We start from the raw sequence: 12,031 nt of genomic DNA on the forward strand, positions 1-12,031 counted from the left end.
TGAGGAAAAAAGAAAACGGAGGGAAAAAAACCCTTTCTTTGCTTTCTCCAGTGTAGAGTTATATCACAAGTTCAAGTATGAAACACCTTCCCGAGTACAAAGTTGTGACTAAACCTGCTCCGAACCAAGTATCCGGTTGGCCAGACGCATGACTAACGCTGGATGAGTGTTTCACGCCCTCGTTCTATATGCAGAGCGAACCGTAAGAGGAGGAAGCTCCCGACCTTAACCTTATCTCAAACACCAACAGGGGACCGGGTCGGAGTGTGAAGGCAAGACCGCACACACCTTACTCTAGTCAGCCCGCCACTGTTTGCTTGTGAATCGAAACCGACTGTGTCTGTGCCGCCGGTTGCTGCTAACCAGTTCCAAGACCTCACACTTCCACTGCTCCCCTTAGCTCCCTGCAGGAAGCTTTTTTTCTTTCTTCCTGTCGTCCACCGGCGCCATCTCAGAGGGGGACAAGTTCCAAAAATAGGTCTCCGCCCTCTCCCCCGACCCTAGCGACCACCCTGCCTCTTTCTACGTCTGCAGCTGCTGCTGCTTTGACAGCACCCTTGCCTTCGCCAGCTCAGCTTGGCCTTCTTGGCTGGCACTGGCAGACAACATGGAGAACACGTGGCACAGAGCGGCTGCCTCGCTGTTTTCACCCCGAATCTCTTGAAGGGGCACTAAAGAGAAGCATTAAATCAGCTTAGACAGATAAAGTATTCCACAAAACATTGCTTTTAACTGTGTACAGTATAAGAGGTCGATTATCAGGCAAGGAAAATGAAGGTCACAGTTTCATTTTTGAATTTCACGTTGCGACTTCATGGATTTCGAAGTAGTTTCTCGTATGTCAGCCATTAACAGCGCAGCAAACGTTCTCGAAACTTGCGAATTGCAGTGTTTGGCTCTTTTAGAATACAATGGTAGTTCCGTCTTGACCAATAAAAAACTTAACTAGGCAAGAGCAGGTGCCGTAAAAATCTATGACATCACAGGTGAGCTGGTGCGGGAACAGTCAAGCAGTCGTGTCACCACCCTTCTTTGGTTTTTGTGTCTTTTTCAGTTTTGTACAAAGGTAACTTATTAATTACGCCTCAACTTACTTTTCCTCCTTACAGTCCATTTAAGAGGTGCACAGCTGAAGTGGGGGCCCTCACGTAACGGCAACTCTCAATGTGCCTTAAATTCCGGTACCTTTAATGTGACTTTGATCCATTCTGCAGAATGCTCTGCAGATATACGTTTCCTTGCAGTGGTCCGAATAGTGAGGCAACCGAAATTCAGCGATTGAACAGCACAAACTGACAACCAACACACTTTTTAGGCCACAGTGTTTCCGATTTCACCTGCATCAGGAATGCGTCTGAATAAACTTGCTCGAAGCATTGCAACCCTCTGGTGTTTGTTCACAGTCAGAGGACTTCCAAGGATACAGTCAGGGACTGACATTGAAAACTTTTTCACAAACAAAATGTATTTTCATGAAACTTAACAAAACATTAATACAATTATAGAACAAGCCTAAACTTAACTTTTGGAAAATTCTGGAGAGATGGCAGGTATTAATTTCGCGGAAGTTGTGAGGCTGCCACTCCATGCAGCAACTGCATCCATGCCCAGTAAAAGAGAGCTCGGGACCCATGCCAGAGGCAACGTCGCCCTAGTTGCCTTAATTCACACCAACTTTTTTTTTAAAGACTGCTGCGGCTCCAGAGCGCGACCGGCTGTTTCCACCCGGCTGCCGTCGTCCCGCCTGCCCTAGCTTTGTTTCGTGGGGAGAGGGTGTTTCCGTCCTTCTCTCCAACCACAGGATGACTGACGGTGGAAAATGTTACTGCTGCCAAATGCGGAAGAACCTGTCATCAGGTTTGTCCATTGTGGTGTCATGGGGCAGGTGACAGGAAAACTGACAGCACAGCTGCAACACCGTTCCGTCATGTTCGCTGGTATGTCTTCTCCACTAGGGATTATGTGCATGACTTTCGAGCTGAACAGAATCGGGTGTGGCATTGCTGATACAAGCACAGTTACGCTGTAGCTGATGGGAAAGGCCCTCACGTTAGACTCCTGACTGCGAAAGTAGTAGAGACCAGTTCTTGTTATTCTAGATGTATGCTTGCCGTGCTTCTTTATGCTTGTTGACATACACGCTTTCTTAAATTAAAAAAAAAAGTGTTCCTTTAAGTCTGCAAATTGCGTTGGAAAGAGAAAAGCAGTCCAAAGGCAATCACCATTGTTGTTTTGCACAAGAGCCCTGTAATCAATGACAGCGACCACTTGTATGCTCTTACAAATTCACCTACGATGCACAAAATTAGTACCTTTACACGAGACTGAATTTCAAAGAGCTTCCTCATGTGAAATATCCAATTTGTTGTTGGATGTTTTTTTTTTGACAAGGGCTGTTCTACTCGTTCGCACTGAACTCTGCCTCAAATTAGTTTGAAATCATTTGGACACCCTGACAGCTGCTGAATGCAGATTTACACATACATATGTTTCTTCTTGGTGGCGTTGATTAAAGGGCAAAAAATTGGCAAGATGGTCAAGACTGTGTTTCAGTATGTACTGTACTGTGTACGCCTCACATAATGGAGACACGTTCAGATAAGATACTTGCATGTGTGCACAACACCGCAGTTCGTGACAGCCTGCCCTACCTGCCAGTAATGAAAATTTTTTATCATGCAGCTTCCGTGGCCAGCATTTCCTTATATACATTGTGTATCACATGGTCATGCAACCAGTAAAATAATTAAAGCTAATTTTCGTAATGAACGCAATGGTAGTACTAAGGTGCTTATAGTAGACTGAAACAAGTCAAATAAGCCTAACTGCCTCATGTTGTTTCCTCTCTCTAAAACCATCTCATTTTGTCAACTGTCCAGAACTACCCAATCACTTAGAACCACAGAAAGCTGAGTGAATAGGTAAGAATTTGCGATTTGAAAGCTTAGGTTAGGATTTCGTACTGTCTATTTCGTTACATTTGTGTCGGCGTATTGTATGCCTAACCTCTCAAACCATGTACCTAATGACTTCTCAAATTGCGCTATTATCAAGCAGTACATTGTCTACATCTACCTGTTGTGTTAAGGCTGCACAATATTTTTAGGTTTCTACAGCTTTCACCTCAATTAAGCATTCTTCGATAAGCATGTGGTAATCATCTACGATCCCTATAGCTTAGTGGCAAGGGGACAAAAGAAATGAGTTGCACAGACTTGCAGATACGACCGCGTGGCAACTCGGAAACTTTGTTGCTGCCTGGCTGCCTGTGTGCTGATGGAAAGCGACAGCTGCTGCACAACCAAAAGGCGGGGAAGAGCTCCCCTGGTTCATCCTTCCAGACAACCCCACCTTCTACTCAAAATAGGCTGTGGTGTGAGAGGTTGCTTTAGGTGCTGGTAGACAGCAGGCAAGGTAGTGGAGTAGGCGAGGGGGACAGTGTGACTCGGATCTTTTGTTCAAGGGGAAACAAAGAAGCCGCTAATGCACACACACACACACAAAAATGTATGACCATTAACGTACATACCACGGCCCTGAAGGCTTTCATAAGCAGCAGAAGCTTTCTTTTATTATTATTTTTTTGCAATATCTAGTTATTGCATGACTGAAGGTCAGGGCAAACAGATGAATTCGGGCCAACAAATGGGTGGCCCTTCTAAAATGAGCCCAAGTAAGTGGCACAGCTTGTACTAAGAAAGCCCCTAAAAAGTGGGACATATTATCACTCTGTTTGAAAACCTGCCTCATTTGGACCAAAAAAATGCATTATTTACATTACATTACCATGCGCATATTGGGAGATGACAGATTCTACGAGCAAAAACTATAAAAAGCTGCGCGACATCAGAGACAGGGATGCCACTTTTTGTTTCCATTATGTGTCTAGGAATCGAAATGCTCCAGTCTGTGAAAGGACTTGCAATAGGCTAGAATATGTGCCATATTGTGCTATTTTTTTTTTCTTTATTATAAGAAAGCTTAAATTTCCCAGGTGACCCAGTAGAAGCAACATGCCCAAATCCACTCCTAAGCGGAACCAGTCACTCCGCTACAGGTGTGACAAAACAAGGCAATATGGATACCATAAATATTTATGCGTACCTCGCTGCTTGTGGCACATGCCGAAGCAGATCGTGTTCGACCAAGTACATTCTCTGAACAAACAAAAGAATGTCGCGCCTCTTGTGTAAGCGCACAACAACGCTATGCTAAGATTATATTCGATGCAGCAGATGCTCAAAGATGCAACAAAAGAAGAAAAGCGCACCGACAACAGGAGCCGATCTCTTGGAACAAGAACTCACTGAGTGATTCGACGAGCTGAAGCATGACACCACCAATGTGCATGTCTCCCTTGACTCGCAGCTTGCGGTCAAGCTTGAGGTCGGTGACGTGGATGCACAGCTCCCAGCTGCCGTCCACTTTCACCCCGTCGGCTATCATGTTGTTCAGTTGCGGGTACACTGCGTAGAAATCAAGGCATAAAATTACGAAAGTCGTTCACGCTGAGCAAGTCACGAGGCAAGGTAGGGGGAATGATAAAGTTCCGAAGATTACTTCAATATTTAAGGGACTCTAAACAAAAAAAACTGTCGGGCCAGACTAGAAAGATCACACTTTGAATGTGGTAAAAAAGTTGCGTCAGCAGAAAGCAGACGTTCAATATGTCAGAAGGCAATGCAAGGGTGAGAGATAAATAGCCACGATCATAGCTTTGTGTTCTTAGAGCAGCCTTCCGTGATGAGTCGCATACTGTTTGTTAAAATAGCTGGATCATGCTTGTTGCGTGTAAATTAAAGAATGAATAATTATGCTGAACTTAAAGTTATCAAAATTAGACTCTTTCACATCAAAATCGGACTCTTTCAGGGATTCTCCTGAGAAGGAGGGATCCAAACACACACAAAAAAGGACCAAACCCAGTTACAGCCATATTCGCTTAATTCTCGGCATGATGCACCGCATCAACTCTAGGAGCGGAACACCAGCACCCTCGACTGATGCTGCCACTGTGCTCCGTTTTTGCACCTCAGCCATTCCCAAGCTGCAATTTACCAATGAGGCATATTTGAGCATCTTTTCGTTCATACTGGAGGGGAGGAGTGTTAATCATGCAACTCCGCATGACAGGAATTATCATCCACTCCAAGGAGTTGAGGTGGCGTGTCCGTGGAGAAATGTTAAATACTGGCAGGCGTGGGGGTTAGGCCTTAAGATGTGAATTTCTTAGCTGATCAGTTACCCTCTCAACAGGACAAACACCGAGAATTATTCAAAAAGCATCACATACCAGTCTAGCTTGACATACTCTTTACACATATCCAATAGTTAGTTTCGACTGGGTAGAAGACGGGATACATCTAGGCACAAATGTAAAATGAGCCAATGTTGATCGTAATATTTGCTCTGCCCACGTCGGCGTTACAGCTAGGCATTCAAAGTGCTGCGATAACCCAGGTGGGATACTGCAATATCTGTGATCACATATATAAAACGGGATAGGTAATTAGAACTGTGGTGCTATCTGCCCATGTGGGGGAGATTAGATGCTGTTCGTGCGATATACACCAGTTGCAGATCAACCAATGTATCACAATGCAAGCGTACTGCAAGACTGCACATTTTTCTTTCCATTGCGGCAGACTGAAAAGACTGCAGCAGATAAGTTCAATTCCTATCTACATTTGCTCATGGAAAGAGAGGCAGTGCTCATTGTCTGAACAGCTCTCTACAACACCAGAATTAGAAAATGGAAGCCTGAGTACGAAAAGAATGCATTGGCCTTCAAAAGTGATAACTTATCAGTGTAGGATAGAACTTTCTATAAAGCAAACTGCACAGGCTACAATTTAAGATGACGTTAGAAAGGTAATGCTCTTAAATTTTGTGACAAATGTTTTCCTAAACATATTAACTGGCAATAAATTAGAAATAGGCATTGAATAAGAATCCAACCTCCTCTTTGAACTTCAGTCACAGGTTGTTCACAATGGATTTCAGCACTGTAAAATTCTAAATTCTATGGCAACCTTATGGCTGTTGTGTGAGGACCACATGAATTTCTCTCATTGCTATGCTTTTGCAATGTAGCTTTGTGGCAGAAAAGCCATAGGTCCTGTACAAATTATTGCACTCAGATGCAGTTACGCACACAACTTTCGCAATTTTGCAGGAAATCTGTTATATAAACACAGCACTCGCATAGCTTTCTGGTTAGAAACACAACCCAGGTGCCCACAATGTCCGATTTGTAATAAGTGCTTGATATAAATATTTTGGTATCCGTTCAGTAACCCTAATGGTCCACCGGTTATCCGAATGGGTACCACGAGAAGGGAAGCGCAGTCGGGGAAGGCAGAAAACTAGGTGGGGTGATGAAGTTAGGAAATTCGCAGGCGCAAGTTTAATCAGCTAGCGCAAGACAGGGGTAATTGGAGATCGCAGGGAGCGGCCTTCGTCCTGCAGTGGACATAAATGTAGGCTGATGATGATGATAAATAACTTGTTTTATCTTTGTCAACATGTACCACAGCTCTGCAAAGACATTTTCTATTTTAAAAAGCCTCTTACTTATTGCAGTTTAATGCCACCACCTCTGCTTCATTGCCCTGACTGCTTTGCCCTTGTACAAGCATGTGACAAGTGCACATTTCACAACCTACAAAATGGTATTTTTAGCCACTGCATATTGTAGACCTAATTTTATTAAGTTGGGCTATTGTTTTTTTTTTTTTTTTTCTTCAACATGACAAACTGCAGACAATGGGAGAAAAGCTGTACAAACAGCACAGGATCCTTGTCCCATAGTCTGCAATATTCACACTGCTGACAGCGTGTCTGTTCTGTTTGTGTATCTCTTATCCCATTGCCTGTGTTGTTCTCCACGTTGAAAGTGTTCTGCAAACGAGTGATACTTTTATCAGACTTCCAAAGGGCTGCTTAGCAACCAACAGTCAAATTCCTTTAACACCACTAGTGTGCTATTCCTGACAATGAACCATGGAAGCAGTGATGCCCCTCACGTTTGCGCATAAATATTTCGAAGGATTTGCTACAGCAATGTTCGCAGCTGCCGTTCTGTAACTGCAGTGTCACAACCAGCGGCATAACCTTTTATTGCCCAACTCCTGCAAGCTTATCAGACAAAACTAGTGAGAGCTTGTTTATTCTGCTAGTAATTGAAAGTAAAAAAGAAAGCATACATGAGAGGGGAGCAGTTTAAGCCTGTACACGTCCAGGATGAGTAAGACAGTACACCTGTGTCGTAGTTTCAGCATTTTCTTTGCCAGAACGCCGCAACTGACATCTGCGTGCGATTGACTAGACAATTGTGGAGTCTTGCTATAGTCTCACACGCAGCTGCCAAGTTTTGCTTTTGCAATTGAGTTTGCAAGGCTCTTGGCAGCTGTTTGTTCACTGTGTACTAGAGGTACAAGCTTCACTAAAGTTCAAAATTATTTCTTGTAGGTCAAACTTCACCGAATTATGCATGCACTATACGATAGTTCTTGCATCAAGGGAGGTGAGACTCCGGGCGAATTCATAATAAACAGCTAGCATGCATCTGCAATGAAAATTACTGTGCTTGTTTCAGTGACATGGCACGTGGTCATCACGATATCATGTAAAGGGATGGTAAATTGGGCAAATTGGTACGGTGACATATTTTTGGTTTATAGCTCGAAGGGACATGACCCAAAGACTAACACATCAAAACAAGGTATACTGTGCTGTGATGCGAGTACCAGGCCAATCTCAGAGAAATCTATGTCTTTGCCAAAGCTGTCCCAAGCATACAGATTCACCTGGTACTGGGGGCAATCTACGTGAATCTCACCAACGCCCTTCAACCTTTTTTTTTTACTATCAGGATAACCATGGCATGTTTCCTGCTCCAGCAGTTTGTCGGAATTGTGCGAAACGTCATGCTTTTCTGTTTGGGGTCTACCATCTGTTGCAAAAATCATTCCCTCCAGCTAGAGTTACGCAGACCTCTTCCACTTTTTCTCTCGCAAGCTTTTCCCCTCCGCGCTCGATCGCCCCACCACCGCGCCATTCACGGATCCCTTCGGCGTTCCAGCGTGACGCCACGACGTGTAGTGGGCACACGCCGCCTCTACTACACATTCTACGCGTGGGCAGCTCGGATGAAATCTTACCGGCCTAGCCTCGCCGCCCGTAGTGTGTGTCTCGCAAGCGCGCCGCACCTACGCTCATACAACGCCCGCCGTCTCTCTAGCGCGCGCCAGACCCATACCCCTACGCTCGCTACGCTGCGCGGCTGCATGCGAATGCTCCTTGGGTCGACCGCGAGCAAGGCCGACTGTTGAGAGAGCCCGGATCAATGCCCCACGCACATCGCAAACACGAGAGGCGCCGCACCCCCCTCGGGCACACAATTCCCTCGCGGAAATGAGTTGGAAGAAAGAGCGGCCGCTGTGTCATAGCGAGATGAGAGGTCTCGACGACTGCGCCGCTCGCTTCAAGATGGGAACTGTCTTCGCAGGCCGGTGGTATCCGCGGTGGAAGGAACGCTATTTGCAACGGGATGCTCTGCTCGTGGAACGACTAACGCCAGCTGAGACAGAGCTGCTTGTTGCAGGAGTGCTGTGAACGATGCATTTGGCGCAGAACGAACATATCTGCTACTGAAGCGCCAACCGATAAAAAAAATGTTCAACGTTGCAACCACTAAAATTTAGTGGATGTGCGGCGTGTGTGCGTAGTTTCGTGTTACCTATATCGCTTGATGTTAGCGACACGAAAAATCATGCGATCGCCAGGAACGAAGTGACACTGCGAAAATATGTAGTAATCGGCGGATAGTTCTAAAATATCACCGCCACTAGCGCTAGATCAAGGGGGATGTTTGCGCCCTGTGGGGAGGAAAGGCGTTGCTCTGTCTGTTGCAACCCTTGGGACCGCTGTCGAAGCATGCGAACTTGCAATCGCACTCCACTGCTTTTATCACTGTTATTTTGTAGGCGCGCGTTTTTTTTTTTTTTTTTTCGATTTCACGGGGGAAGCAATCATGCTTTTTTTTCCCCTTGTTCTCTATTCGTGACAGGCGAGAATTATTTTCGTTTCGAAACATGATCCAAAAAGCGCGCTCAGCCTGTCCGCTCCGCTGCATCGGATTTCGTCTGCTTCAGCGGGTTTCGACGTTATTTTCGGGTTCTGCGTTCGTGTCGTTACTCAAAGTATTGCTCAAAGATGTCCACAGTGGATAGCTTAATGTATACCGATAAAGAAACACTATCACCACTTCGCTCTTAATAACTAGAGGGAGATATTGCCAGCCTGCAGCTCAAGAAAAACAGAGCGGTTCAAAAACATGGCGAGTTCTCTGCCCCTCTTGGCTGCCGGACAACTGAGAAAAAAAGAGAAAATGTTGAAGTAAAACCAGACAGCATATGGCTCGCAAGAGTTGGCAGTTAAGCAGCTTCATCGTTAACTTGCTGCCCTCGTACTATCACGGCAGAAGCATTTCCCCACAACAGCTGGTTTGCGTTGAAACCGACGCCCAACTTGCATGGTTCGGCTACAATTATACTCGCGGGCGCCGTTTGTGCAGAACTCGTTTCTCGAGACGTGGCCTCAAGGTGATATTCATTAGCCGGGTGCAGCTTTTCAACTTGCAGAACACCATTCATGGTGCGGCAGTTGCGTAAGCCGGGAGCAGACGACGCCAGCATCGAGCGCTTCTGCTACGTCTGCTTCCGGAATCCGGTCCCCGATCGACCTGTTGCGCGCAACCGTTCGGACGCGCCAGGAAGGCCGAAAAGTAACGTCATAAAGGAGGTCGTCCGTATCCGGAGGAACTCATCGCATGCGTTGAAAACGTGGTGAGAAATCTTCGGCGCCAAATAAAGAAGCTTCAGCAGAAAGAAGGCGCAATCGATATGTCCAATTCTGCATTAACACACGAATATGGCAACGATTGCGCCATAATGGCATTAAAAAACAATTACAACTTTAGTGGCATAACTCGTCCGTGTGGCACGATGGTGCGAAAAGTAACATTTCTATATGAAAATGCCTTCTCGGCTACAGCCTTCATACAAGCGTGTATCGAACAGCTGGTGGGGTCTTGCGCGTCTTCAGAAGACGGCGGGCTTCCACAAGGCTCGAATGCGAAATATCAAATGAATAAATAAACCGAAAAGCCGACACTTGCTACTAATAAAACGCGCGCAGCTAGAGATGAGAGGTCGCTACTGGATGAGGGGCACATATGTTATCAAAAACCACACAAACACCAATTGCATACGCAAGCTAATCATAACAGCCGAGACGGTTCGTGTTATTGACAAGCCAGAGGTGATGTCTAAGCAATTTCATGCCTGCGGCGACAGCACGGTTAAGATGGCAAATCGCGATAGTCTTTCCACCATTTATGATAACGCAATATACAAGCCGACGTGACACGGCTCCCCGTGTGATCTAACTTTTCGATGCACGCTCGGCGCTCCTTCGGGTAAACATTCAGAGGTCATAGGGGATGACTCACAACTATATATACGGCATTCGCCGGGGCCTTATCGCCTTCCCAATCGATCGGCATCTGCCGAAAATCCATCTGCTCGTGCTCGTTCGAAACGTCACATCGACACCATGAGACCGGGCATAGGAAAGACTTCCAGTCGCGCGCCGCTCGAATGATCATCGAAAGTAAAACTGTGTCACCGCGGTGTTTTTTCCCGGCAGACCTTTTAGTCACGGAGCGACCACATAGTCGCTATCCGGTTACTCACCGTAGCGCGGCCATGAAGGGTCGGCCGCTAGCACGGGCAGCTTGCTCGCCGTGGCCGTGGAGAACGCACTTACGTCGGCCGCCATGTTCGCTCGGTGCCGTGCAGAGCTCACGACGCCCGCCTGTTATTTCGCTCGCGCGCGGCTTTCTTTTGTTTTACTACTCGCTGGAGGGATCACGAACACGGCAAGCCACGGGTTGCACACTACACGCCACACGCCGAAACAAACTCCATGCTACTCGTTCAATCGGCCTCTGCGCCGGTGTACTCGACTGAAGCGAGCGCGAGCTACTACGTGGGCTCGAGAACGCCCCAACGCACAGCCGAGCGCAGGTCGTCGGGGAGCGAAGTGAAGGAGGTTGGTTTGGACCACGCCGGCGCCAGGCATGACCAAAAGTGTAACCCACGAACCTTTCGACGTAGGAGCGACGTGGGAAGCTCCCGGCGCCGCTTTCTTGGTTCCTCGCCAAGGCGTCCCAAATAAAATCGGGTGGCGCTCAGCGCCGTGCCAGTAGAAGCGCACACAACCTCGCCGGCACCGCGCCATCGGCCGAACGCAGCCGAGCTTTTTTTCGCTCCGCAGAGATCGCGAATTCGTTCAGCGCCGATCAAGTCGTACCGTATAGCTACGCCGTTTCAAAAATGAGTAACGCCAGCTGCAGACAACCCGATCGAGATTCTCCGAGGAAAGTTCACGAGCCTCCACATTTTGAGGAGGGTGGACTTACCTATAAGCAAGTCGGACGAGTTGTGTTATCTCGGCGAAGACATTCAACGTCGTCGGGCGTTCAGTCGTTCCCAGTTGGCTTTGCTGAGGGCCCCCAGTTTTTTGTCGACGAACGAGGGCAGAGCACGATGTTTTTCTCGGGCGCACCCGACGATCTACGACGGCCGCATACCCTTGCAGCGATGATAGAGCCGCGCGGAGTCACGAACTTAGCTCACTTCGCTGGCTGGGGCCTTCGCGCAAACTGAAAGTGCGGAAAAGAAACTTTTCTTTTTTTTTCTTATTTTTGTCGCGCGTGCCGAGGATCTGACGCTGCGCCGACGGACGACGACAGCGAGTAACCAACAAAAAGAGGTACGGGAACTAAGCAGAAACGCAAGAAAAAGCCTCCGCGTAAAGAAAAATTTACTAAAAGAAAATTCGCGAAGGGAGGAGCCATGGTCATTCCTTATATGGGCAATAGGCGTGACGTCACGAAGCGTCATATCAAGCCGGGCATTTCAGCGTGCACGCCGATTGGTTGGAAATGGCGAAGACGCTGGGGGAA

The 12,031-nt window shown here is 47.0% G+C and overlaps 1 protein-coding gene across 1 annotated transcript in view; it reads right to left on the reverse strand.

Annotated features, from left to right (window-relative positions):
• Positions 1-11,114, reverse strand: part of LOC119457715 (unc-112-related protein-like) — a 29,029-nt gene extending 17,915 nt beyond the window's left edge. Inside the window, 2 exon segments of the mRNA XM_037719365.2 lie at positions 4,308-4,466; positions 10,758-11,114. Of these exon segments, the coding sequence (XP_037575293.1) occupies positions 4,308-4,466; positions 10,758-10,842 (244 nt within the window). The 5' untranslated portion in view covers positions 10,843-11,114.
• Positions 11,115-12,031: the final 917 nt, after the last annotated feature.

This window comes from Dermacentor silvarum, chromosome 7 (assembly GCF_013339745.2).
Source record: "Dermacentor silvarum isolate Dsil-2018 chromosome 7, BIME_Dsil_1.4, whole genome shotgun sequence".
Classification (NCBI taxonomy): domain Eukaryota; kingdom Metazoa; phylum Arthropoda; class Arachnida; order Ixodida; family Ixodidae; genus Dermacentor; species Dermacentor silvarum.